General features: G+C 52.8%; 1 protein-coding gene across 1 annotated transcript in view; it reads right to left on the bottom strand.

Annotated features, from left to right (window-relative positions):
* The window catches only part of sptbn5 (spectrin, beta, non-erythrocytic 5), a 56402-nt gene that overhangs the window by 13506 nt on the left and 15452 nt on the right, over positions 1 to 27444 (bottom strand). The window contains exons 4-43 of the mRNA XM_066694700.1: positions 27393 to 27444; positions 26786 to 26943; positions 26330 to 26558; positions 24241 to 24875; positions 23800 to 23938; positions 23414 to 23637; positions 22737 to 22890; positions 16441 to 16641; positions 16042 to 16248; positions 15607 to 15793; positions 14662 to 14798; positions 14220 to 14429; positions 13931 to 14083; positions 13334 to 13464; positions 12812 to 13063; positions 12138 to 12425; positions 11807 to 12035; positions 10524 to 10663; positions 10208 to 10307; positions 9332 to 9502; positions 8751 to 8915; positions 8332 to 8558; positions 6180 to 6366; positions 5852 to 6052; positions 5465 to 5581; positions 5171 to 5337; positions 4790 to 4922; positions 4215 to 4360; positions 3983 to 4097; positions 3708 to 3818; positions 3369 to 3548; positions 2857 to 3060; positions 2583 to 2732; positions 2341 to 2445; positions 2068 to 2250; positions 1648 to 1803; positions 1324 to 1515; positions 806 to 901; positions 427 to 545; positions 26 to 140 (exon numbers count right to left, since the gene is read on the bottom strand). The exon at positions 27393 to 27444 is cut by the window's right edge and continues 65 nt beyond it. Of these exons, the coding sequence (XP_066550797.1) occupies positions 26 to 140; positions 427 to 545; positions 806 to 901; positions 1324 to 1515; positions 1648 to 1803; positions 2068 to 2250; positions 2341 to 2445; positions 2583 to 2732; positions 2857 to 3060; positions 3369 to 3548; positions 3708 to 3818; positions 3983 to 4097; positions 4215 to 4360; positions 4790 to 4922; positions 5171 to 5337; positions 5465 to 5581; positions 5852 to 6052; positions 6180 to 6366; positions 8332 to 8558; positions 8751 to 8915; positions 9332 to 9502; positions 10208 to 10307; positions 10524 to 10663; positions 11807 to 12035; positions 12138 to 12425; positions 12812 to 13063; positions 13334 to 13464; positions 13931 to 14083; positions 14220 to 14429; positions 14662 to 14798; positions 15607 to 15793; positions 16042 to 16248; positions 16441 to 16641; positions 22737 to 22890; positions 23414 to 23637; positions 23800 to 23938; positions 24241 to 24875; positions 26330 to 26558; positions 26786 to 26943; positions 27393 to 27444 (7066 nt within the window). The remainder of the gene's footprint in view (positions 1 to 25; positions 141 to 426; positions 546 to 805; positions 902 to 1323; positions 1516 to 1647; positions 1804 to 2067; positions 2251 to 2340; positions 2446 to 2582; positions 2733 to 2856; positions 3061 to 3368; positions 3549 to 3707; positions 3819 to 3982; positions 4098 to 4214; positions 4361 to 4789; positions 4923 to 5170; positions 5338 to 5464; positions 5582 to 5851; positions 6053 to 6179; positions 6367 to 8331; positions 8559 to 8750; positions 8916 to 9331; positions 9503 to 10207; positions 10308 to 10523; positions 10664 to 11806; positions 12036 to 12137; positions 12426 to 12811; positions 13064 to 13333; positions 13465 to 13930; positions 14084 to 14219; positions 14430 to 14661; positions 14799 to 15606; positions 15794 to 16041; positions 16249 to 16440; positions 16642 to 22736; positions 22891 to 23413; positions 23638 to 23799; positions 23939 to 24240; positions 24876 to 26329; positions 26559 to 26785; positions 26944 to 27392) is intronic.

Here is a 27444-nt window from a genome sequence, read left to right as displayed (position 1 = left end):
GTCCCCTCCTTGGACGAGGCCTCACCTTCTCCCCGGTCCTCTCCCGGATCTCCTCCAGCTCCCTGATGAGCGCATGGACCTCCAGCGCTCCCTCCAGCTTCATCCGATACCGGCTAAGGTTGCCATGGAAGCTGTTCCATCTGAGGAAACCAAAATTAATGTCAGCAACTTCTAAACATTAGAAGGGTAGAAAGATCGTGTGAGGAACAAGTTCTCTCTCTCTCTCTCTCCTCTCTAGCTATCAGCAAGAAGCTTCTCTCTGTGGTTTATATGATGTTCCACTTTCTTGGCGATGAAAACAGAAGGGAGAAGAATTTCTGCAACACAAACAAAAGTTGTGTCGTGTTCTTCAGAGTGGCGCCATTTCTAGAATGTTCTGCTCTAGAACAGCGTGTGGGGAGAACAGTGCCGGGCGTCTGTCGTTACCTGTCGTTGAGCTGCTGCCGGCGCTGGCGCACAGTGGCCACTTCCTCTTTGTTCTGCCTCTCCAGCCGTGTGGCCAGGGCATTGATTGCTTTGATGTGTGCGTCGTCCACGGTCACTTCCTGTGGACAGGCACACGAGTCAACTGCATGCTCTCAGCAAAGTCCTGAGCCAATTAAAATGTGGCTATGGGGTTTCCATTGTTATGAAGGGGAGAGTCCACCAAAATAGTGTTCCCTTGAGGTGCGTTAAAACACTCCCACTTGAAAAGTTATAGATCCTGTCATCGTGGAGAATTGTCCCACCATCAAACTCCAAGAAAACACCCCATTAACAGTACCTGTAGGACATTGTATGATTGAGACAGCCCTACCACACTCACCCCAGAGCCTGTGCCTCTGAACTCATTGAGCTTCCTCAGCAGCTGCAGGCCATGCTCGTAATCCTCTCCGACGTCACCCACATTGATCATCACCTCCTAGAGCAGGGAGACAGGAGAGAGAGAGAGAGGAAATAACCTGGAGAGAAAGAGTTGCAAAGCGCCTGACGCCGACAGAGTGGAACCTGGAAGTGATGGATTGAGTCTAATTTTCACCCACTACAGAAAAGTCAAATGAGATGTTATCACGTTTGTTGCCCATTTGTTTTCTGTGAGAGTGAAATGAGACGTACTGCTGTGCGCGTTTGATAAATGTGTCGAGAAAGGGGGGAGGTGAGATTCAAGGCCTTTGACCTGACTAAACAAAAGATAAGCAATATCACTTCTTCAGAAAACAAATTGCAAGGGCCCGATTACTTGTCCTTCTCAACTGGGATGTGAATGAACAATCTCCCGCACAACCTCCATCAGACACCATGTATCTGCCCTGTCAAGCACGTAGGGGTCGCTGATCACCATACCTTCTGCCGGATCCAGGCCTCCACCTGGTCCACCTTCTGCAGGAACTCCAGGAAATCTCTGTTATCCTCCAGCACTTTTCCTCTGGCTGCCACCGCCCTCTTCAGCGCCTCCCAGTGGTCATTCAGAGTCCTGCCACTGCGCCTCACCTCTGGGGATTTGGCATGCCGTAAGGAGAGCAGCTCCTCTCCTGTCTGTATAGAGGACAAGCAGTTTGGACCTTCCTCTCCTCTGGAGTATGATCTGTCACTGAGGTATTCGAACACTAAACATTCCCATGAGGTCAGCGGTCTACCACCCCAGAGAAACAGGATCATCTCACCCACCTTCTGGACGGAGGCAATGATCTCATCGTGGGCCAGGATCTCTGCCTCGAAGGCCTGGTGCTTCTGGAGCAGCTTCATCTTCACCTGCAGGTCACTCAGATCCTTCTTGGAATCGTCCTGCAGCTTCTGCATTCGCTCTGAAATCCAGCTCTCTGCCTGTAGACAGAAGAGAGTGTGAAGGTCATGTTTCAACATCCAGCTTGAGCCACAGGCCAGGATTTTGTTAATGTCATAAATAAGTTTGTCTTGTTTAGTGAGATGCTTGGGTCACAAAGCTACTGGCAGCTAATCTTGAAGAATCCTATTGAAATGAATACCTGCACTTGTATATGTCTCCCCAAAACAGGAAAATCGGTGTCCTTGTATCACTAAAACGGTGTTCTGGGCCTAATCTGTGGCCTCTGCCACCTTGCACTCTACCTCTGCCAGGTCTCGGTTGAAGACAGACAGCAGAAGGGCTGTGCTCAGGTCGTCCCTCCTCCGAGTGGACAGCTCTTTGATGCGACTCCTCCTCTCCAGGACAGCCTTGAGTTTGTGCTGAATGCGATCAGCATTGTCCTTGTCTTTCTTCAGGTTCTCAGCTTGCTCTTGGAGAGAAGTTACCTGCAGGATAGAGCAGCCGGGTGTCAGAGAGGTGGTGGCAGTGGGAACACACTGTGAAACTCTGTCACCTCAAGCTTTGGGGTGTCTAACCTTGTCCTCCTGGGAGCTCAGCAGCTTTTCGAAGGCCTCGTGACGTTTAATGAGTCTCTCCGTCTCATCCACAGAGCTTCCCAGGTCACTGCTCTTCAGGTGGATCTGAAAGGGAAACTTTTGTTATTTCTCTTCCAATAAACTCCAATCCAATTTAAAGAAACAGCCTACTGGTTGATCGAGTTAGACAATGCGTTGCATGAGATTTCTCAGTTCCCCATGGGGCAGTGCGTTGGCCTTACCTCCTGTGAATTCATGATCTTCTCCATGTTGCCAATGTCCCTGTAGAACACCTGCTCGAGGTAGGTGGCCTCCAGCCAGAGCTTCTTCCTCTCCCAGTGCTCGTACAGCTTGGCGCGCTCCTCATTCAGAGCATGGACCTTGTCCCTGATCTACAGCAGCAAAGCACACTCATGAACATCAGCCTTTGAACACCAACCACTTTGAGCAGAGACCAAACCCCTTAAGACACAGCTTCTCTTGGAGATCTGACCCACTTTGGGATGGATAACTTGCCTCCTTGGCAGCAGAAATCTCCTCCTGAAGGAGCTCCTGTCCCAGGGCAACGGCCCGGTGGAAGTCTTCCTCGCGGGCCTGTATCTCCGCCCAGAGCTGCTGGTGTTGGGTCAATTGCAGGCTGCTGGTGGACACGTCTCTGATCGTCTCCTCTGCCTTCATCCAGCTCAGCACCTGCGCACACCACAGGAAGTAGTCCTGCACCTATAGTAGTGCCAAGTAAAAAGAAAAGCAAGACAGTTCAATAGCAACTCATCAGAAACCTCATCACGTGTCCAGTAACAACCCAGTAGTCTCTGAAATATTTATTAAACTGTTACTACCAACAGACCAAACACCGTCTCCCTCAGCCCATCCTCAACAATGTTTTAGCTACCATGGGACAACCGTATTGCTTGTGCCTACTTACCAGAATGTCCCTCAGCCTAATCCATCCTCTAGACTACACCGAATCCACAGCCAGCCCTGTTACTCCCCCATACCCCTGCCTGGCAGCTCGGTGTGCCGCTCACCGTCTTGAGGAAGTGATAGCGTTGCCTGGCCTGCTCCAAATCCTCTCGTCTCTGCTCCAATCGGGCCCGCAGCCTCTCCCAGCTCTCGACCACCTCCTGCTGCCTGTCCTGCAGCATGGTGGCCTGCCCTGGGGTACAGCGCTCCAGAAGGGCGTCCGCAGAGTCCAGCGACTCCTGGAGCTGGAAGACACAGAGGGTTGGGGAGGGGGTGGCATGAGCACCGAGCAGAAACACTGAGCTCAGACAGGCAAATCATAATAAAGATGCAATCCTTCAACACCTGGAATGCGATGGTGGTTTATAAGCTGCTTTCTTACAGGCCACTAGACATGAATGTACCTTCTGCTCGTTGACAGCCAGCTCGTGCTCCAGCGCCTCTTGTTTGCGGAGCTGTGCCAGCGCCCCCTGCAGGTCCTTGGCGATGTTATCGGGGATGCTCTTGTGCTTCTCCTAAAGGGGGGCACATGAAGCCTCAAGTGGTGGTCTACAGCTATATTCCTGCTACCCACAGAGCCCATAAATACCCCCCTGTGTGCACACCATAAGTAAATAAAGTGTGGCTACAGATCTCTCCCTGCATTCTAACCTCGGTTGAGCCAAGTCCACACACTGACCTCAATGTGCGCCAGGGCGTCCGTCAGATCCCGGTAGCACCTGTGACAGAGCTCCGCCCCCTGCAGCTTCTCGCCTCGCACCTGGGCCAACCGCAGCAGCTCCTCCCACGAGTCCCTACAGACGTGACAAACATCCCATGCTGGAGTCAAACACACAGAACTACAACAGACCCTTCCACACAGAGAACTCTGGCCAGTCTACGTGAGACTCAGCCGGGCAGGAGGGGTGTACCTGAGGTAGCTCTGTGTGTCCTGCACCTGGCGGGCCTGGGGGTGGCCCTGCAGGATGAGCTCATCGGCGAGCTCCTGGCAGCCCCGCAGCCTCTCGGCACCCACCTCCACCTGCCTCTGGAACGCCTCGAATTTCCCTCTCAGCACCTGACACAGGAGGGTGAAAAAGCACATCGTTATGTACTTTGCATTTCATAAATCTCTGGAATAAATTCTCCTTTCTCTGTTACTTCCTTTTTTCTATTTCCATTTGTGTTCTTTTGAGTCAGAGGTACTTATTTACCCCTGTAGGCAAACTACCCTTTCCTTAATTAATTAATTTGGCAGATGTGTCCACATGGAGAATCAGACCCTTGGAATCATTCACATATTAAACTTTGCAACAAAAAAGACCATTATCGTGCTTCAAACACCCATTATCTAGTAGCACAAATACTTCTCTCTTTCTGTTATTCTTTTATGGTTTCATGACTCAAACAAAGGCAAGACCATCTGAAATCAGAGGAAGGTTCCCAGACTCCTTGCCCATGGAGAGTAGTTATCCTGGGCAGACCCTATCCTTCAGAGTTCACTGACCACCACATGTTCATAGTCGTTCCCATAATCCTCAGAGGCAGCGATCTGTCTCTGCTGAGCGATCCAGTCATCCAGCTCCGCGGAGTCCCTGCTGTACTCATGGAAACGAAACACTTCGTCCAGCCGCTGGGACCTGACAGACAGATAGACGGATATCAGTATGAGACACTGACAACACCCGGCGACAAAACTGCTGCTGCAATGTATATTTAGGGGTTTTGTCCTATGTGTACGTCCTCCTGGCAAAGTATCTTCTTGCAATACGGCAGAGAAATTAACAATAGCTACACATATCTGGCATCACATTTAGCATTTCTGTTTAAGTTCTACAAAAGCAAATAATCCCGATGTGCAGAGAAATCTCCCTGGAGCATGTGGTACCTGACAGAGGCGTGGTGCTGTAGTTTGCTCAGTTGGCTCTGCAGGTGGTCCTTGGGCCAGTCCACCTCGTCACTCCCCTTCATCCCCCCGGCCCGGGAGGCTCCCTCTGCGCTGCGCCGCAGCTCCTCCGCCTGGCCACACAGCCCCTCGATCTGCCCGTCCACGGCCTGCCGCACACACAGCGCTGTCACTGACTTTGTTACCGACACCACACTGGCACATCACTCTGCACTCTCTCTCACGCTCACTCTGAACACAGTCACACAGGACTCACTGCAGGGGGTGCTCCATTACCTTATGCTTCTTGATGAGGCTGGCGGTGGCCTGCTGGTTCTTGCCGTAGTCGTCACTGCATACCAGGGGCAGCAATTCGGACACCTGAGCCACCAGCTCCGCCGCTTCCACCAGGATCTGCCAATCAGAGCAGCACAGGGCCACGCGGGCCTCAGTATATACACAGAGAGGGGCAGGGGTCTGGAACAAACCACTCCAGCCCGTACTGACACACCTGCACAGCATTCTGGGATCAAGGGGACGGAGGGACTGAGAGAAGAGGAGGGGGATGTGGAGGGGGCAAGATGAGTAGGGCAGAAGGAGGGGATGTTGGTAAGTAAAAAAGCCAGGCAGAGGAGGAGAAGGAAAAGGGATAAGTAGCTGTGGTTAAGAACAGCACTGTCACACCTGCTCCCAGCTGACGGCGTGGTGCAGACGGGCTGCGCGGTCCTCGCAGGCCGTCTCAAGCTCCGCCCACTCCTCGCTCAGCTGATCACAGCGCTTCTGGACGTCCTCCCCTTGGAACCGACCAGACCGGGCCATGGTCCCGCCCCTGTCCAGGACGCGCTGCATGTGCTGCCTGTGGGCGTTGACCTCCGCATGCAGCTCCTGAGGGAACAGACAGTCGCTCAGAGAACAACTCATCAATCCTGTTGAATGTGGTCTTGTGTCTGTAATGCAGTAGTATATTAAATATGAATAATGGATAACTGAGTCCAGTTTCAGTCATTGGTACCTTGTGTTTCTGCAGTAAGCTCAGCGCACTGTCCAGGGATTTCCCACAGTTACTGGAGGTGGCCACAGGGAGGCGCTCTGAGATCCAGGCCCGCTCCAGGTCCACGTCATGGTAGAACTCATACAAGGCCACAGACGACTCCAGCTGGGTCCTGCGATGAGCCAGGGGGCGCTGCAGAGACTCGAACCTGAGGATACGACACATTTTGTCACCATTTGAGAGGACAGTTAGTGTTTATCTTCACAAAACTCAATTATGGTTGGTTCATCTTGCCCAGGGGTTCCCAACCCTGGTCCTGAAGGAGCCCCTACCCTGCTGGTTTGTGTTCCAATGGAGCTCTCAATTACTTAATTGAACTAATTTGATTAAATTTGACTCTTTAAAATGGGTTACTGATAAAAAAAAAAGTTGGTTCCTTAATAAGTAAAATTGCCTCCTATGTATTGTATATACCCACTGTAGAACTGTAAGAAAATATAGGAAATTTTCCAGTAAGTTACTAGTTAGGAACTGTGAGTTATTCATAACTTTACTTATTATCTATGTCTTATGCACACTGCTGAAATAGCTTGCAGAACTGCTTGTAATCCCTGCAGCTGTGGCAGACACAAAACATGTTGTTCATACAGTATGTGCTACACTTTCCCCTTCCCGAAACACAAATATATTATGGGTTACACACATCCTCGTACAATAACATTCCCACGAGGCATAACGTTGCACCTGCTTGTGGGAACACTGCAAAACGTTTTCTTTCCCGAACTGACTGTATAAAGGAAGTGTGAAACTTTCAATAAACTGAAGATAAACGAACTGACTACTTCTGTGTCTGTGCCTTTTTCTTCCCGAGCGCTCGTCTCCTGCTAAACAGTCTCCCCTGTAGCTGAAACGCTGACTGGCCTGACTGCCTGATTCACTGGGATCCGAAGGGTTGCTTCAACTGAAGCGTTGAACCTTAACAATAAGATAATACAGATGGGTGACAAAGGAAAAACCTGAATAAATGAGTGGAGGAACATAATGAATGCAGATGCCTCCAAACAAGGGTACTGCATGACACAACTAAGCAATTAACATCCCATCTTGCTCTGTGGCATGTATACAAATGCTGAGCAGGCCCAGTTGATTTCGATTTTGGATCAAGATGGCGAGAGGAAAGGATCCGAGTGACTTTGAAAGAGGGGTCATTATTGGGGCACGAATGGCAGGAGCTTCAGTCACACAGACGCTCAACTGGCTCGTGTTCTGGACAAGAGGGCGAGTGCATGTGTTGCGACACCAAGAGAACGGGACAGGCCTGACTGCTGGACCCCTACAGTGAGGGGGTCCGGAGGCTCTGTAGTGCTGTGGGGGGCATTTTCCTGGCATGGTTTAGGTCCACTTGTCGCCTTTGTAATGGTCCACTTTGTAATGATTTGCAGCGACCCATATCTCTGAGTGATCACCTTTATCCTATGGTGACACATTGCACTCCTGATGGGAGTGTCTCTTCCAGGATGACAATGCCCCATCCCCAGGGCACGAGGGTCACTGAATGGTGTGATGAGTATGAAAATGATGCGACTCATATGCTATGGCCTTCACAGTCACCAGATCTCACCCCAGCTGGACACCTATGGGAGATTGTGGATTGGCGTGTTAGACAGCGCTCTCCAGCACCATCATCTAAACCCCAAATGAGGGAATATATTTTGGAAGAATGGTGTTCATCCCTCCAGTAGAGTCCAGAGACTCGTAGAATCTGTGCCAAGAGCATTGAAGCTGTTCTGGTGGCTCATGGTGCCCAACGCCTTACTGACACACTTTATGTTGGTTTTTCCTTTAATTTGTCACCCCTCTGTAAGTTCCTTATACTTACCTTAAAACCCCTACTTTTAAAAAGAATTAAAAGTCTTGGATTTAGGAAATTATTAGTTCAATTAAGGGTTCAATTAAGTAATTGAGAGCCCAGTTGGAACAAATACCAGCAGGGCAGGGGCTCCAGGACCAGGGTTGGGAACCACTGTCCTTGCCTGTAGGTTATTTGCTTACTAATATGGTCATTTTGGACCCCTTACCTTAGGTTTGATTTCAGACTAGAGAGAGGCACACAAATCTCAGTGACAATTTGACACACATCACCCAGGTTCTGCGCCCCCCCCCGGCAGCTCACTGTTTCAGGTACTTCTCGGTCTCTCCCAGGATGCGGTGCGAGTCGAAGTGGTCGGTGGCCACGCTGTGGGCACGGGTGACGATGGAACTCATCTTGTCGGCGAGCTCCTGCGCGTCCCTCTCCAGCTCGCGGTGCTCCTTCAGCAGCTGCCGGCTGGAGCGCAGGTCGTAGCCCTTGCCTGCGTCCTGCAGCATCCTCTCCATGGCCTCGATCTTCGCCTTGGCATCCTGCGGGAGGAGAGGACTTGTCTCACGGGGACAGGGAGCAGCGTTGTGGCACCCGAACCCAAGCAGATGCACAAGCAGATGCACAAGCAGACCCGAACAGCCACCGCTCAGAACCGGGAGGTGGGAGAGATTCTAAGGGAACTTTACAGTCAATTTCAATCAGCTGTGCTTGTATTGATCGAACAGTCTTACCTGTAGAAGCTCCATCAGCTGCTCCTGCTGGCCGGCTTGTCTCATCTTGTCCCCCCTCTCGCTCATCTTCTCCTGGAGCTCCCCCCAGCGGCCGCACACCTGCCCCACCGTCTGCTGGATGGCCTGTCGTTGGGGGTGAGTCTCCGACAGCATGGCCTCGCCCACCTGACCGAGGATGGAGGTGCCAGGACAGAGGGAGAGCAGGAGGAAAACGAGAGAGAGAGAGAGAGGACAGAGGAAGGGCAGGAGGAGGGCATGAGGAAAACACAGAGAGAATGAGAGGGGACAGAGGAAGGGCAGGAGGAAAACAGGAGGAAGAGAGGGAGAGAGTGATAAGCAAATCAAGTGTTTTTCTGATGTATTTACATTTTTGAATTAAATATACGTCACTTATAAAAACATAAAATAACACACAAAGAAACACAAACACACTGGGGCGAAGTATCCGTCTGTAAAGTCAAAATGTCTTCCGAGCTTTGACTCTCACACTTTACGGGACAGGTGCAAAACATGTCAACACCCTGTTGAGTACACATAGTAGCAGAGTAACACACAGACAGCACCCCCTACACTCAGCTCACCTCTCTCAGTTTGTCCACCCGGACCTGATTGGCCCGCATCTCCCTCTCCGCCGCCTCATGCCTCTTCAGTTTGCGCAGGATGTTGGTGGGGTCACGGTACGACTCGTCCCGGGCAATCTCAAACTTCTCCTCCATCCACAGGAGCAGCTCAGCGGCGTCGCGGTTAAACTCCTGTCGACGCACACACACACACACACACAGGAGCACTTTATTATTGTGTGTGTGCTTGTTTGTTTACTGGAAATGATACCAGAAATCTGAATGATTTAATCTTGGCTCATTAACCCCCCTAATGAAAGGCGTCAGAAGGAGATGGATGTCCTTCATCACAGCATCGATACAGACAGACGAAAACAACCAGGATTGAAAGTCTCTGAAGATACTGTGTGTCCATTTGTCAATACTTTTTTCATTACATTATTGGATACGTTTTGATTGTAACGTAGTAGCGATTAAAGTTTGTTATCGAACTAGTAGTATAGTTTAGCTTAGGAGTAGTATGTAGTCTGTATTTTTTAATATCACAATAACATAATTGGCTATTATTTATTTATTGTTATTTATTTATTGTCATCTGGCCAGGCATTGTGTATTTATGTTGTGTGTTGTGCTTTTCCGTGACCATTTTCACCAAGACAAATTCCTATTGCATTTTTATGTACCATCACAATAAAATGATTCTAAAAGTAAGTTAACCAATTGTAAATTATTAAAAGACTAATTCATCTGTTTTTGTTTGGGGGTTAATGTCCAGTCCTCACTGGGGCTGTTGGGGGTGGAATTAGAACCATGGTCTGGACTGGTTTGCACGCTGAGGATTGTGGGTAGAAATCGCCTGGTGCTGTGAAACCCTGGCAGAGGGAGGAGGACCGGTACCTGGAACTTCTTTGATGCCAGCAGCTCCTTCTTCCTGAGATCACAGCTCTCTCCCAGCCGGCCTCGTCTCTGCTGGACAGCCAGAGCCCTCTGCTGGATCCTAACGGAAACACACACCGAGGTTCAGAAATCCCAAATATACCAATACATCACTCACTGCACAGCTGCAGAATATCTCTGGTGTCTTATTTTATTGTATTGTTAGTTTCTTTACATTGACACTGGATTTAAAGTGTCTGAATTAAAGCATAATAATAATCAATGCTTCATCTGTCCGAGAGTGTTTGAGATGGGTGGAGTGGAGCGATTTCCTTACGCTGGAGCTGCAAAGTGCCGTCTGCGTGTCAGCTGGTCACTGCGGTCCTGCAGGAGTCCGATCCTGTGGTCCAGAACTCCCAACAGAGCCTCAAGCTCCTCCTGCCTCCTCAGCAGACTGTGCACAGCGTCCACCGACTCCTGCACACAAACACACACACACACAGTTATTGCTGTTGAACTCTTGCATAAAGCTAACTGGCCCAACTGTTGTATAGAAATCCTACGGGACTATAAAACAATAAAATACTGGGCCAAGGATGGATCCCAGTGTGTTTCTTAGATTTATTTTTAGGAAAATATATCAAAAGAGAGATGATTGTGTCGAGGTTGAAGGGCATCACAACGTTGTGTGAGGGGATAACCTCCAGTGTGGGGCATCACACCAGAGACGGAGGCTTTGACTTGCTTATCCCCATATTCCCCCCAGTCCACTTGCTTGAGATGCAGCTCTTTCCACCAAAGACATGTGCTTCTGGGTCCACAGCGGAGACTAAAACACCATGTGGTGCCAGTCAGTAAGTCAGGAGTCTTCTTGACTGAACTAAACTGTGCCGAAGAGAAGAGAAGCCGAGGACAGATTCAGTGTCGTCTCCTGGGAGTTGTGCGGGAATGTGTGGAGACTGTGCTGCTGGCATCCATCCCCGGATAACAGAGCGGATACGAACCAGAGGCCCCCCCCACTGCGGCACATCCCAGCAGCCCAGCCCCGGCGTTAAGTGTCCCAGTGGGGTGTTGGCACTGGTGGCAATGATGCTGGCTTTCCAAAACGATTGCTTAACAAACTCTTCTTTATTATTTTGTTTGTTAGTTCGTTATTTTAACACAAATGCACACCAGCACTGGCAGCAGCCCACCAAATACAACAAAGTATTCATACCCCCTCTGGTATAGTTAAGCCCCATTTTCTACCCTCTGATTAGGCCGTCTGTTCTGCCCTTTTCACAGGCGGGTATGTTGGCCCAGCAGAGCCAGCAGGCAGGCAGGGAAGAGTCACTCAGACACTTGACTTCCTCACACAGCTGCAGGTCTTGGCCCAGGTGTGTTTTTGATGAAATCGTATTGCCAGAATATTCAAATCAAACAGGAATGATCCAGCAGAGACTGACACTCAACACAGCAGTGTGTCAAGTACAAAGACAGCGTTAGACAGTCCACAATATTTACTACCAAGGAAAATTAACTGCTGTTTTGATTTTCGATTTTATCCGATTTTCCTAAAATGACGACAGCAGTGACGTTGTGACACATTCATCTACCAGGAAGCAGAATCCAGTCACTTACCCCCAGGTCCTCCACCCGCAGCCGGGCCTCGTGACTGGACAGTGTCGCCTCGATCCGGTCGGCCTCACGGTTGAACTGCTGCAGCTCCACCCCTTCCTCCAGACGCCGGTTCTTATTTGCCCACAGCTTTTCCAACTCCTCCCACTGACGCCCCAGCTTCCCCAGCGTCTGGCGCACGTCTGGAGATGAGGCGCTCAGGGATTGGCCGAGATTCTCCATGGCCCTCAGCCTGGCGGGAGGCACAGACACACACCTCCGTCATACGGCCCGACTCGGAGAGGGAACAGGACCGTGTCACACATTGGATCTTAACCTCCCCTCTTTTCCTCACCTCTCCCTCTGTGCGTCGATCTCCTTGCGCAGGTCCTGGTGCTCCTTGAGGAGCCTCTCCGCGGACGCCACGTCGGACGCACTCTCCTCCCCGGCCAGCCGCTCCGCCACCGCCTCGGCCCACAGCTGCAGGTCGCGGCTCTCCTGCAGGAAGTGCTGCCGGCGGACGCCCTCCTCCAGGGTCTCCCGCCGCCGCCCCGCCTGCCCCTTCACCGTTTCCAGCAGCTGCTCCAGGGCATGCACGTCCGCCATGATCGCCGCGCTCTCCGCCGGGTTCGAGTCCTGCTTCCTGCACGCACACGCACACGCACACACACACATACACACGCACATGCAGACACACAGATGCACACAGACATACGCACACACACAAGAATATCGGTGCAACTTCTGCTTACTAATTATGCGTCTCATCATCTTTTTTTATTTGTTTATTTGTGTGTTTGTTCTGCGTCTCAAAAACGCACAATAATAAAGCCCCACACCAGCTGGAGACGGCAAAACGCCGCAGCTCCCTTCCAACTGAACCCGCGGGGCCCCCGGTTCTCAGATAATTGCCTATTCAATTTGTGTCTGTTTAGCTCAGCTCTCCCTGCATGTTCCTCCACTTATTACTCTCAAAGGAGGCTGTTTCATATGCATTACAGTCCCCACTTTCTTTTTCTCAACACTTACATTTTGGCAAGGTTTCTCAGGTACTCGATCTTCCTCTCCAGGACCTGCGTTTCCCGTTCGGCCTGCGTCTGTTTGCGCTGCTCGGCCTCCAGAGCGGATAGCGAGCTGCCCACCACTGGGCTGTTGAGCTGGGCCAGCTTCTCCTCCAGCTGGGCCCTGGCGTCCTGGCAGCTCTGCAGGAAGGACTTGACGTCGGCCGTGCCCATCAGCTCCTGCGCCTTGTCGTCCCTCAGCCGCTGCATTCGCTCCCACCTGTAGATCAAACACAACACAACCTCGGCTCAACATCATATCCCAAAGACACGGCCCCCCGGCCCCCGGTTGATTGGACCCTGGCCTCCGTCACTGGAATGGGCGACGTCGCTGGGAGCTGTGTTGAGAAAGTCGGTTTGGGACAGAGACTGCGGGGTCTTCTGGAGTTCATCCCCAGCGTGAGCTCTAAATGACTCAATGGGTTTAAAATATCGCCGTTTCCAGGTGTGTAGCCATTCTGTGGCCGTGGCCCTGCCTCCCCTCACCCACCTGCTGTTCAGCTGGCTTTGTCTCGTCCGGATCTCCCCCGTCTTGCTGTGCCCGCTCCTCACCAGCTCCTCCCCCAGCCGGGTGAGGTCGTCAAGCCGGCCCTTCCCACTGGCCAGCTCGGTCAGGAAGTTCTGGAAGAGAAGGGTTAGCAGTGCAGTTACCCCCAGACCAGACCCCGCGGGATCTTGCCCCACTGTGAGAGAGATGCAGCAAGTGACAGAGTAGTTTGTTTGTTTGTTTGTCTCAAGCAGACGACGGTTCTCTACTAAAAAGTCATTTCCTGTCAGATTCTCTCATCTTGTTGTGTCCTGGGCTCTACCCAGCCCTGCCTGCGTCATCTGCAAAGCAAAGTTAGAGCACCTACATACTCGAGAGTGTGCCAGGCATTTGGGGCTGGATTTTAGGAAGTTAACGGTAACAGATTTACTCATGATTAAGGCCACACATGTGTTAATTAGAGTCACTGTAACATGCTTACATCTTATCTTCTCACTGAACAACAGCCTCCGCAAACGCGCTGAGTGAACTAATTAAATTACAAACATCACCGAGTTTGTCAGACGGGCCCCTCGTGGGTCGTCAGGCGGGCGGCCGTACCTGGTACTTTGCCTCGATGACTTCCACATTCTCGGCCGTGGGCTTGAAGGTGTGCAGGACGTTCTCCTTGTCGCCCAGCCAGGATTCAAACTCATGGCAGGCGCTGTAGAAGCGGTGCAGCCGGATGGTCTCCTCCAGCGCCTTCCTGCGGGACTTAGGGGAGAACAGGCCAGTCCTTTAGCCAATGGGAAGACAGCCAAACAGCGAGAAGAGACCCACAGCCACCCTGTTTTGTTTGTATGTTGTTTTAACTGTTCTTATAACATCTGTGGCGCTCAACCCTGCTCACCTGCGCCAACGCCAGTAGGCTGTGGAAGTCGCTGTCCAGGGCGCTCTGGGTGCTGACGATGGTGTCCTGCTGGAAGTGCGGGTCGGGGACGGAGGAGGATGGGATCTCCGTGGTGCCGCGGCGCATTGAGCGGCTGCGTCGGGGCCGGCTGAGCTTCTTCGTGGGGCTCTCAGGGACCCCATTCTTCAGTGGCGGGGGTGCCGACTCCACCTAAGCAACACAGACCCATTACACCCTGTCACCCGGACCTGCCCCAGCTTCTAGAGCAATAGAGGAGCAAACTGGAGACTGGGCAGAGCTGGGGGCGAGCAGGACGGACAGCAGCTCCCGCACGTTGAGCTGCGATGGGTTCTGCTGTCACTGGTTCTGAGCCCCTCAGTGCCAGTAGAGCAAACATCAAAGCAAAAGATTGGAGAACGCAGGTGGCGTGTTTGACTCTCACCTTGGGCGTGAGCTCGGTGATGTAGGTGACCGGGACCAGGAGCACATTGCCTTTGCTGTCCTTCACCTGCCACTTGTCCTGTTTCTCTTTGCTCAGGACTTCCAGCATCTCCCCACGGTCCAGAGTAACCTTCTCACCTGCACCACAGACACACACACACACACACAGAGAGAGAGAGACACTGAGACACACACCTGACGGATTCTACCCGATGCAGACACCAGGAGGCGTCTCCTCCATGCAGGAAGTCTCAGACCAGGAATGTCTGCTGATACGTCACTCTGGAATCTCGAAAGAAACTGAAACTTGTTGATCCCCCTGAGCTTCAACAAACTGCAGATTGATCTGTTTTACCCGTCTAATACATCTATTTATTTATCCATCTAGTTATCTATTGATTTATCATTTTCCATCTATATGTAGTGATATATATAAAACAGATAGCTCTATCCAGGCGATCGATAGCACATCAGCTGCACACTGGATGAATTCCACTGTGTCTAATCAGCTAATCGCAGCTTCCAGGATGGGAATTTAATGTGTTACTGTTGTACGTTACTACTGCGCTCTTACTCTTAAAATCAATATGAGAGCTGACAGAAATCCAGTGCTAGGACAAGGAGGGGAAATCACTTCATAGCGGGAAGACGGAGCAGCATCGATCCTGCGTGGTGAACCCAGCGCTCGTGTGACAAGGGCATGACAAACCCCAAGCAGGTCTCAGGGAAGGAATGTACTTGGCTGCTTTTTGGTTAAAGTTGACTAAAGGACACCAGCCAGGACTGGACCTATCCCATTGGACACTAGCCCTTGTGTTAGTCTGTAAACCAGGCTGTGTAACACATTGACTGGTATAGTACTCTTGCACGCCTGGGACAAAGCCATCCGCAACACTGATAACTGCGATGCCTGCCCAGTTAGAACAAGACCACCTGGGACGGATACCTCTGTACTTGAACCTGATCTTCGCCTGGCCAGTGGTGGCGCTGTCCTCAGCCTGCGGAGCCGTCGGAGTCCCCTTCGCCGTCTTGCGAGAGGCCGTCCTGCCTCTCTCTGTCCCCTTCCTCGCCCCGTCCTTCTCCTCCTCAGAGGAAGGGCTGTCCCTCGCGCTCTTGTCCTCCTGGGGTTCCGCCTGAGAGACGCCACAGAGAGCCAGATCAGACACAGCTGCCTGGGAGTTATCGTCTTACTTAAAACCTTGTATGTCAGCTTCCAGGACACACTCACAACATTATCGAGACGCCCACCCTGTGCAATTGCCAGGAATTAAAGGTCAAAAAAGGTGCGAGATTGCTTACATATATTAGGGTATTTACTATGAACCCAGTTTCTCCAAAGCTGCTCAGTGGAGAGAGGCTCCTACGAACACGATGCACTCACGGTCAGAGGGGCCTGCAGGACGGCGCTCTTGGCCTGCTCTCCCAGCCGCTTCACCTCCGAGGCGTAGGCCGACACGTCCTTCTCCAGGCGCAGGTGGCGCTGCAGCAGGGCGTCAGCACTGGACTCGTCCTTCCCACAGTCATCGCTGGCCAGGAGGGGACGCCTCTCGCGCAGCCAGGAGTCAGCCTCGTCCACGTCCGCGAAGTACTGAGAGACAAGGAGAGAGAAAAGGAAAGGAGAGATGAGACGTGGAGAGAGAAGAGGAGAGACAGATGGGAGATGAGGACAGGAGAGACGAGACAAGAAAAGACAGAGAAGAGACGAGGACAGGGGAGAAACGAGGAGAGAGAAGAGGAGGAGAGGAGAGACGACAAGAGACCGGACTGGAACTGGGATCACCTGCTTGATGACGCTGGCCGCCTGCAGCCGGATCTTGCGATTGGCCACCTCGTCCCTCAGCTGCTGCCACTGCCTCTGCAGCGCCTCCACCCACTTCCGCACGTCGCGCTCGCCGGGGGGCCTCTTACTGCAGAGGTCACGACCTCTCTGGAGCACAGCCGTGCACGGAGCCTCGTGGGACTGGACCTCAGCCTCCAGCGCCTGCAGCAGAGAGCACACAGCAACTCAACACACAGCACATAGCATACAGGAACTCAACACAGAGCACTGTAAATCATTCGACCTTATTTTGGCAAATATATACACAAATTCATATACTTTCCAAATTGAGAAATTTAGGCTTGTGGTAAAGGACTTAAGGAGACAGCTTTGAAGTTCTCTGTTGTACGATATAGGCCTGTGCTCACCAAAGACACAGATAACACGTCCATGCTGGAAGCCCCACCAACTGACACATGGGCTGCAATGCCCTGTCTCCACAGAGACCAGCACCACATTGCAGCTGAAGATTTCTTTTGTGAAACTCAGACATTCAACGTACTTTATATATTCCATAGACCAGGGCAACAAACCCAAACACAAACACAGGCTGCTAACAGAAGTGTTACCCAGCTTCTTCTTCAGTTTGATAACAAACAATGAAAGGTGACTTAAAACTAACTTAATGACACTTAAGTAATTCTACCTCAGAAACAAAACATGAATAAGCCATGTTTGGTCTTAATTATTCACACATCCTAACTGATAATGCACTGACACGGGTCAAAACTCGAGTATTGGACAGATCTCCTCTCACTCGCACTTTTAATATTATCCACGCTGCTTGTCTCTGTCCTATCTTTGCAAATACGTGTTGTCTATTTACATTTTAATAAACCTATATCTGTATAAAGTGAAACAGCCTCCAGGTGAATTCATGCAGATCAACCTCACCACTGATCTGAGCTCGTATTAGTAAAGTATTGTGGTAACTTGTGTATCAACCCGGTCTCGTTTTCAGAGGACTTGACTGCTGTGGGTTGTACAGTGAGGGGAAAAAGTATTTGATCCCCTGCTGATTTTGTACGTTTGCCCACTGATAAAGAAATGATCTATAATGGTCTATAATTTTAATGGTAGGTGTATTTTAACAGTGAGAGACAGAATAACAGCAAAAAAATCTAGAAAAACGCATTTCAAAAAAGGTATACATTGATTTGCATGTTAATGAGGGAAATACGTATTTGATCCCCTATCAATCAGCAAGATTTCTGGCTCCCACGTGTCTTTTATACAGGTAACGAGCTGAGATTAGGAGCACTCTCTTAAAGGGAAGCACTCTCTTAAAGTCCTGGGTCAATCGAAAGTACTGACTAATAAAACAATAACTGTAATGATAAATTAAAACTATTTGTCCATCGCAACATTCTGCCTGTATCTTAACAGATCAGCATCCTTTAATTTCATTCAGCACAGAGCAACTCAACACTCGGCACACAGGAACTCAGCACTCGGCACACAGGAACTCAACGCTCAGCACAGAGCAACTCAGCACAGAGCAACTCAGCACTCGGCACAGAGCAACTCAACACAGAGCAACTCAACACAGAGCAACTCAGCACTCGGCACACAGGAACTCAACACTCGGCACACAGGAACTCAGCACTCGGCACAGAGCAACTCAACGCTCAGCACAGAGCAACTCAACACAGAGCAACTCAGCACAGAGCAACTCAACCCTCGGCACACAGGAACTCAACACTCGGCACACAGAAACTCAACGCTCAGCACAGAGCAACTCAGCACTCGGCACACAGGAACTCAGCACACGGCACACAGGAACTCAGCACTCGGCACAGAGCAACTCAACGCTCAGCACAGAGCAACTCAACACAGAGCAACTCAACCCTCGGCACACAGGAACTCAACACTCGGCACACAGGAACTCAACACTCGGCACACAGGAACTCAGCACTCGGCACACAGGAACTCAACGCTCAGCACAGAGCAACTCAACACAGAGCAACTCAGCACAGAGCAACTCAACCCTCGGCACACAGGAACTCAACACTCGGCACACAGGAACTCAACACTCGGCACACAGGAACTCAACGCTCAGCACAGAGCAACTCAGCACTCGGCACACAGGAACTCAGCACTCGGCACACAGGAACTCAACACTCGGCACACAGGAACTCAACACTCGGCACACAGGAACTCAGCACAGAGCAACTCAACCCTCGGCACACAGGAACTCAACACTCGGCACACAGGAACTCAACACTCGGCACAGAGCAACTCAGCACAGAGCAACTCAACCCTCGGCACACAGGAACTCAACACTCGGCACAGAGCAACTCAGCACAGAGCAACTCAACCCTCGGCACACAGGAACTCAACGCTCAGCACAGAGCAACTCAACACAGTGCAACTCAGCACAGAGCAACTCAACCCTCGGCACACAGGAACTCAACACTCGGCACACAGGAACTCAACGCTCAGCACAGAGCAACTCAGCACAGAGCAACTCAGCACAGAGCAACTCAACCCTCGGCACACAGGAACTCAACACTCGGCACACAGGAACTCAACACTCGGCACACAGGAACTCAACGCTCGGCACAGAGCAACTCAGCACTCGGCACACAGGAACTCAGCACTCGGCACACAGGAACTCAACACTCGGCACACAGGAACTCAACACTCGGCACACAGGAACTCAGCACAGAGCAACTCAACCCTCGGCACACAGGAACTCAACACTCGGCACACAGGAACTCAACACTCGGCACAGAGCAACTCAGCACAGAGCAACTCAACCCTCGGCACACAGGAACTCAACACTCGGCACACAGGAACTCAACACTCGGCACAGAGCAACTCAGCACAGAGCAACTCAACCCTCGGCACACAGGAACTCAACACTCGGCACACAGGAACTCAACACTCGGCACACAGGAACTCAACGCTCAGCACAGAGCAACTCAGCACTCGGCACACAGGAACTCAACACTCGGCACACAGGAACTCAACACTCGGCACACAGGAACTCAACACTCGGCACACAGGAACTCAACACTCGGCACACAGGAACTCAACACTCGGCACACAGGAACTCAGCACTCGGCACACAGGAACTCAACACTCGGCACACAGGAACTCAGCACTCGGCACACAGGAACTCAGCACTCGGCACACAGGAACTCAACACTCGGCACACAGGAACTCAGCACAGAGCAACTCAACACTCGGCACACAGGAACTCAGCACTCGGCACACAGGAACTCAACACTCGGCACACAGGAACTCAGCACAGAGCAACTCAACACTCGGCACACAGGAACTCAACACTCGGCACACAGGAACTCAACACAGAGCAACTCAGCACAGAGCAACTCAGCACTCGGCACACAGGAACTCAACGCTCAGCACAGAGCAACTCAACACAGAGCAACTCAGCACTCGGCACACAGGAACTCAACACTCGGCACACAGGAACTCAACACTCGGCACACAGGAACTCAACACTCGGCACACAGGAACTCAGCACAGAGCAACTCAACACTCGGCACACAGGAACTCAACACTCGGCACACAGGAACTCAACACTCGGCACACAGGAACTCAACACTCGGCACACAGGAACTCAGCACAGAGCAACTCAACACTCGGCACACAGGAACTCAACACTCGGCACACAGGAACTCAGCACTCGGCACACAGGAACTCAGCACTCGGCACACAGGAACTCAGCACTCGGCACACAGGAACTCAACACTCGGCACACAGGAACTCAGCACAGAGCAACTCAACCCTCGGCACACAGGAACTCAGCACTCGGCACACAGGAACTCAGCACTCGGCACACAGGAACTCAACACTCGGCACACAGGAACTCAACACAGAGCAACTCAACACTCGGCACACAGGAACTCAACACTCGGCACACAGGAACTCAACGCTCAGCACAGAGCAACTCAGCACTCGGCACACAGGAACTCAGCACTCGGCACACAGGAACTCAGCACTCGGCACACAGGAACTCAGCACTCGGCACACAGGAACTCAGCACTCGGCACACAGGAACTCAGCACTCGGCACACAGGAACTCAGCACTCGGCACACAGGAACTCAACACTCGGCACACAGGAACTCAGCACAGAGCAACTCAACACTCGGCACACAGGAACTCAACACTCGGCACACAGGAACTCAACGCTCAGCACAGAGCAACTCAGCACTCGGCACACAGGAACTCAGCACTCGGCACACAGGAACTCAGCACTCGGCACACAGGAACTCAGCACTCGGCACACAGGAACTCAGCACTCGGCACACAGGAACTCAACGCTCAGCACAGAGCAACTCAACACTCGGCACACAGGAACTCAACGCTCAGCACAGAGCAACTCAGCACAGAGCAACTCAACACTCGGCACACAGGAACTCAGCACTCGGCACACAGGAACTCAACACTCGGCACACAGGAACTCAGCACAGAGCAACTCAACACTCGGCACACAGGAACTCAACACTCGGCACACAGGAACTCAACGCTCAGCACAGAGCAACTCAGCACTCGGCACACAGGAACTCAGCACTCGGCACACAGGAACTCAACACTCGGCACACAGGAACTCAACACTCAGCACACAGGAACTCAGCACTCGGCACACAGGAACTCAACACTCGCCCCCAGGAACTCAACACTCGGCACACAGGAACTCAGCACTCGGCACACAGGAACTCAACACTCGGCACACAGGAACTCAACACTCGGCACACAGGAACTCAGCACTCGGCACACAGGAACTCAACACTCGGCACACAGGAACTCAACACTCGGCACACAGGAACTCGGCACACAGGAACTCAACACAGAGCAACTCAGCACAGAGCAACTCAACACTCGGCACAGAGCAACTCAGCACTCGGCACACAGGAACTCAACGCTCAGCACAGAGCAACTCAACACAGAGCAACTCAGCACAGAGTAACTCAGCACAGAGCAACTCAGCACTCGGCACACAGGAACTCAACACTCGGCACACAGGAACTCAACACTCGGCACACAGGAACTCAACACTCGGCACACAGGAACTCAACACTCGGCACACAGGAACTCAACACTCAGCACACAGGAACTCAGCACTCGGCACACAGGAACTCAACACTCGCCCCCAGGAACTCAACACTCGGCACACAGGAACTCAGCACTCGGCACACAGGAACTCAGCACTCGGCACACAGGAACTCAACACTCGGCACACTGGAACTCAACACTCGGCACACAGGAACTCAGCACAGAGCAACTCAACACTCGGCACACAGGAACTCAACACTCGGCACACAGGAACTCAACGCTCAGCACAGAGCAACTCAGCACTCGGCACACAGGAACTCAGCACTCGGCACACAGGAACTCAGCACTCGGCACACAGGAACTCAACACTCGGCACACGGGAACTCAGCACTCGGCACACAGGAACTCAGCACTCGGCACACAGGAACTCAACACTCGGCACACAGGAACTCAGCACAGAGCAACTCAACACTCTGCACACAGGAACTCAACGCTCAGCACAGAGCAACTCAGCACTCGGCACACAGGAACTCAGCACAGAGCAACTCAACACTCGGCACACAGGAACTCAACACTCGGCACACAGGAACTCAACACTCGGCACACAGGAACTCAGCACAGAGCAACTCAACACTCGGCACACAGGAACTCAGCACTCGGCACACAGGAACTCAGCACAGAGCAACTCAACACTCGGCACACAGGAACTCAACACTCGGCACACAGGAACTCAAGGCTCAGCACAGAGCAACTCAACACTCGGCACAGAGCAACTCAACACTCGGCACACAGGAACTCAACGCTCGGCACACAGGAACTCAACACTCGGCACAGAGCAACTCAGCACAGAGCAACTCAACACTCGGCACAGAGCAACTCAACACTCGGCACAGAGCAACTCATCACTCGGCACACAGGAACTCAACGCTCGGCACAGAGCAACTCAACACTCGGCACAGAGCAACTCAACACTCGGCACAGAGCAACTCATCACTCGGCACACAGGAACTCAACGCTCGGCACAGAGCAACTCAACACTCGGCACACAGGAACTCAGCACAGAGCAACTCAACACTCGGCACAGAGCAACTCAACACTCGGCACACAGGAACTCAACACTCGGCACACAGGAACTCAAAACAAAGCAACTCAACAAAGGGCACTCAGCATCTCCACACACAACACAGTGCACAGAGCCCAGAGCTCGGGCCCAGCACTGGTGGCCGCCGCTCACCCGGTGTTTCTGGATGGTCAGCAGGATCTGGCTGAGGTCCCGGCCCAGGGTGGCGGTGCGCGCCAGCTGCCACGTCTCAAAGATCCACGACTCCACCTCCTCACAGTCCCGGAAAAACTCAAAGAGCTTCAGCTGCTCCTGCAGGGCCTGACGCCTGGGGGGGATGAGTTAGTCAACCACACTGTGCTGCGTTCACAAGCTGAGAGTCTACTGAGCATTACCAATGACACAGAGGCTTCTTCACTAGCAGCTGCAGCAGTAGAACTGGTGGCGGTAAGTTTTTTAGTTTTTTTTTTCTTTTAGAGTTGTTTTAGTGGTTTCCATTATTATTGTTGAAGCTTTGAAGTACCACAGCAGTGTCCCTACAGCAGGGGCTCCTAGCACTGGCCCTGGAGGAGCCCCTACCCTGCTGGGTTTTGTTCAAACCGAGTTCTCAATTACTTAATTGAACCTTAATTGAAGTAGCAATCTGCTTAGATTTGACTTTTTAAATTGTGTAATAAACCCCCTACTGTTTAAAATAATGAAAAGGCTCTGATTTAGGAAATGATTAGTTAAATTAAGGGTTCAGTTAAGTAATTGAGAGCTCATTGGAACAAAACCCACAGGGCAGGGGGTCCTGCAGGAGCTGGGTTGATTACCACTACCCTGCAGGGCAGCCCGGACCCTGCGCTCACCTGTTCTTGCTCTTGGCCACCAGCGCGCTGTACTGGGCGTTGAGCTCTCGGACTCGGCTCTGCACTTGCGGGGGCTCGCTGTGCTGCCCCCCCCCGGCCCTCCGGCCGATCCCACGCAGCGTCTCCCCGTGGGACCCGATCTGGGTGTCCAGCAGGTCCTGCTTCTGCAGCAGGGAGACCACGTCCGGGAGCTGCTTCCCCAGGTCCGCCGAGCCGGCCAGCGCCTGGGGGGGGGGGGGAGGGGAGAGAGAGGCATGTCACTCGGGGGCAGAGGAGAAAACAGAGAGAGCAAGAGAAGCAGGAGACCCCAGTGAGACCCGCAGGATCCCAGCAGAGCCTTTGATAAAGGGCAGCCAGCAGTGACGTCAGTCTGTCCTGTCCCTAACCTGCAGCTCCTGCAGGTCCCGAGACACCACCTCGATCTCCCGCAGCACCACCAGCGTCTCCACGGCTGCCCCCAGGCTGGACTGGCACTTCTGCAGCTGCAGCAGGAGCTCCTTCCAGCGCCGGCTGATGTCCTCCTGCCTGAAACAGAGCGGCACACACAGCCCTCAGACACAGAGCGGCCAAACCCTGACCAAAGCATTTACACTGCACCCCTCAGCCCAGTGGACCCTGAGGGAGGTGTGGTAAAACTCATTCACTCCAGACACACAAGTGAACCTCTTTTAGACTCCATCCACATTAATACAGACTTCACAGAGATTACAAAGCCATTATAACCATAATCCTTGTAGTGGGAATAGATAAATTAAAACTGAGTAACTGTAAGGACAGACAGAGGTTTCACAGAGACTCCGTGTCCAAGTGCTGCTCCCCCTGCTCACCTCCTGGCCACCTGGCCCTTGCTGTGGTAGTTCTCCTTCTCGATGACGGCTGCCATGTCGCTGAGCGCGCGGAAGCGGGGCCCCCGGGCCTGGACGTCAGTGCACAGGGCCTCCAGGCGGCGGCGGGCGGCCTGGGCCTCCTCCAGCCCACGCGCCGCACCGAAGTCCTGCCTGCGGAGCAGCTCCTCGGTGTCGGCCAGGTAGCCCTCCCTCAGCGCCGCCTTGCGTCCGAACTTCTGCGCCAGCTGCTCCAGCCGCTCCAGCCGCAGCATCTCCCCCTGCAGGGCACGCTCCCGCTCGTGCTCCGCCTTCTCCAGCAGCGCCCAGTGCTTCTCCACGTCGCCCGGCGTCTTGCCCTCGGGCGGCACGTAGGCGCGCTGGTTGTTGGCCCTCAGCCGGGTCTTCAGGTTGAAAAGCAGGGCCTCGATGGCGCCCCGCTCCTGGTACTTGGGCGGCTTCTCCACCGTGCGGTAGCCCTTGAAGGCAGAGACCAGCTTCTGCATGCCCTGCAGCGAGTTGGGGAAGTAGCGGTCGTTCAGCTCCACCACCTTGGTCTTGATCCAGCGCAGCAGGTCGGATACCATCCTCTCGTACTGCTGCATAAGGTCGTCCATCTCCTTCAGCAGCCCGACGATCTGAGAGCAACACGAGGACACGGACAGGGGCCCCATCAGCCAAGATCACACTCACCCACGCTCTCACAGACTTGCACACGCTTTCACACATTATAGTGTTTTTATATTACTTTAACAAATTGATCATCAGCAGACCCATGTCAACATTAACCGCAATGCATTGGGTCTCAATGTTCCCATGAAGCTCCTGTATCTCTACTATGCGAAGTGAAGTGAGGAAGACTGGGGGGGGCTGACCTGAGGAGGAGAGGCGGCTCGTGAAATCTCAGAGGGAAGGAGGGACATGGCAGTGAACAGGGAGCGAGAACCGGGGAGGGAGGCTGTCAGACAGAGGATGAGGTTTGAGACGGAGCTGGGGTCTCTGGGTGGGAGGTGGAGGGTCTGACACACACCCACCTTGCCAGCCGGCTGTGGCCTGAGCACCCTCCCCTTCATGTGCTGCCAGCGCACCCACTGGCTGCTGAATCTCCCAGTGAAGGACATGACTGGGAGAGCGGAGACCCTCAGGGGCCGTCTGTCTCTCTGTCTCCGTCTCTCTGGCCCCCTAGCAACAGCCCCGCCCGCGCTGCACCCCTCGCCCCTCCGTCACGCAGAGCCCCAGCCCGGCTGTTTCACTGTCATCCGCTCTCGGGATCCTCATATCCTGGGTGGCACTCCTGTGTGTGTCAGTGCCTCCCTTCGGTGTCTCCCTGTCCCCATCCCCGCCCCTGTCCCCAGCATTTCCACACCCCACTTGTCTCTCTCTATGGGCGACCCAGACGGCGTCCTGTAGTGACCCTGCTGCTCCCTCCCCTGCACTCCACACTGATGCCTCGCTCTCCTGTCTCCTGTCTCCCCCGTCCCCTCTCCTGTGGCAGTGTTGTGCTGCACGGGTGTGAGTCTGTGTTTGTCTGCGTTAGAAAATCCGCCCCAAGGATGATCTGATTAGCCGCTCTCCTCCTCCTCCTCTCTCTGAAATCCTCTAATCCTCCAGGAGAAGGGAGGAAGGGGGAAGGAGGGAATTCTCTTATTAGAAATTTAAGCTCTGGTATAACAAGGCATGCAGTACAGACAAAAGCCACCAGAGGGAGCTGCAGGCCTGATAATGCATCTGCTCTGTGCTGGGCTCAGAATTAGCTTGATACATTATCCCACTAATTAACTTTCAGATAATTACAGTCCTGACCCCTACCCCCAGCAAGATTTGTCTCCTGCTTTCTGAAAGATACTGTAAAGGTTACGGTAAAAATGTAAAGGTGCAGGGCCAGAAAAATATGTGAAGAAAGGGGAGGAATTAATAAAAAAGAAAGAGATGTTGGCTGGTATTCTCTCTCTCTCTCTCTGTCACTTTTAATCCGAAAGAGAAAATATGGCGACAGACGAAGGTGTGCGTTCGATACATCGACACAGGGAGAGATTGTGACCCGAACAGGAACTCAAAGCAGCGAGGGTGCGGGGGGGAGATGGTGGCTGACCTTGGCGATCCTCTTCTGGCCCGTCTGGCCCTGCTTGAGCTTGGAGAAGTAGTGATAGTAGAGCGACACGTAGGTCATGATGGACTTCTCGTCGGGGTGCGGCACCGCCACGTCCTCGGCGTCCAGCAGCTGCGAGATGCCCAGCGCTGACTCCGCCACCCGGAAGGCGTGGGTCAGGTTGTGCAGCGCCTGGCCCTGCTGCAGCCGCCCGTAGTCGAACAGGTCGGGCCTGAGAGACACAACAACACGACAAGAACGGCCTGGTGTGTTAGAAGTGTAGCTTAGTGTGCGTAGAGAGGCTGCTCAGAGTGTCCTCCACTGTACAACTACAACAATAGCAACGACAATGATAACAACAACAACAGGACTTCAGTCCAGCATTCATTTAGTGCCAGAGCTCGTCTGGTTTTGTTTCCACCTTAATTGGTTAATTGATTGATAGACTGCGTGTCTCACCGGTGGGCATGGATCAGGGCGTTGAAGGCCAGGCCGTCCCTCCAGCTGCCCGAGAAGTCCTGCACATCCACATTGGCGTAGCCGGCCGTCCGGCGCTGGCACCAGATCAGCAGGGCCTCCTTGGCTGAGCGGCGGGCAGCGCTGGCGCCAAACTCATTCTGGGACACGGGCACAGGCTGTCAGGACCCCCCCATCATGGCACTCTGCTCTCCTCACACCGGGCTGCCCAGGCTGTGCCACGCTGCACCGCCGATGGACATGGTCTAATCTCGGCCTGATAACTGTCCCTCTGACTTACTGTGATCATTTTCACTTTCATATCTCTGACACTGACCGGCTTCCCTGCTTTTAAAAATCGGTAAATTAAAATACTGTTACTGTACAGTGGTTGTGAGTCAGACTGTGGGATTCTTATATTTTCTTAACAGCAGTACCATGCCAACAATGATTCAGGGCTCTCCCTGCCCCCAAGACACACACACACAGACACACACACACACAGACACGGAGACACACACACCCTCCTCTAACACACACATACACACATGGACACACAGACACGGAGACACACACACAACACCACACTGTGGCAGTGTCTGTACTGTACCTCGTCCAGAGTGATGGAGGAGATCTGGAAGCGCAGGATGATGATCCAGATC

Source organism: Amia ocellicauda, chromosome 21 (genome assembly GCF_036373705.1).
Source record: "Amia ocellicauda isolate fAmiCal2 chromosome 21, fAmiCal2.hap1, whole genome shotgun sequence".
Lineage (NCBI taxonomy): Eukaryota > Metazoa > Chordata > Actinopteri > Amiiformes > Amiidae > Amia > Amia ocellicauda.
This window is presented reverse-complemented; position numbering and strand designations above follow the sequence as displayed.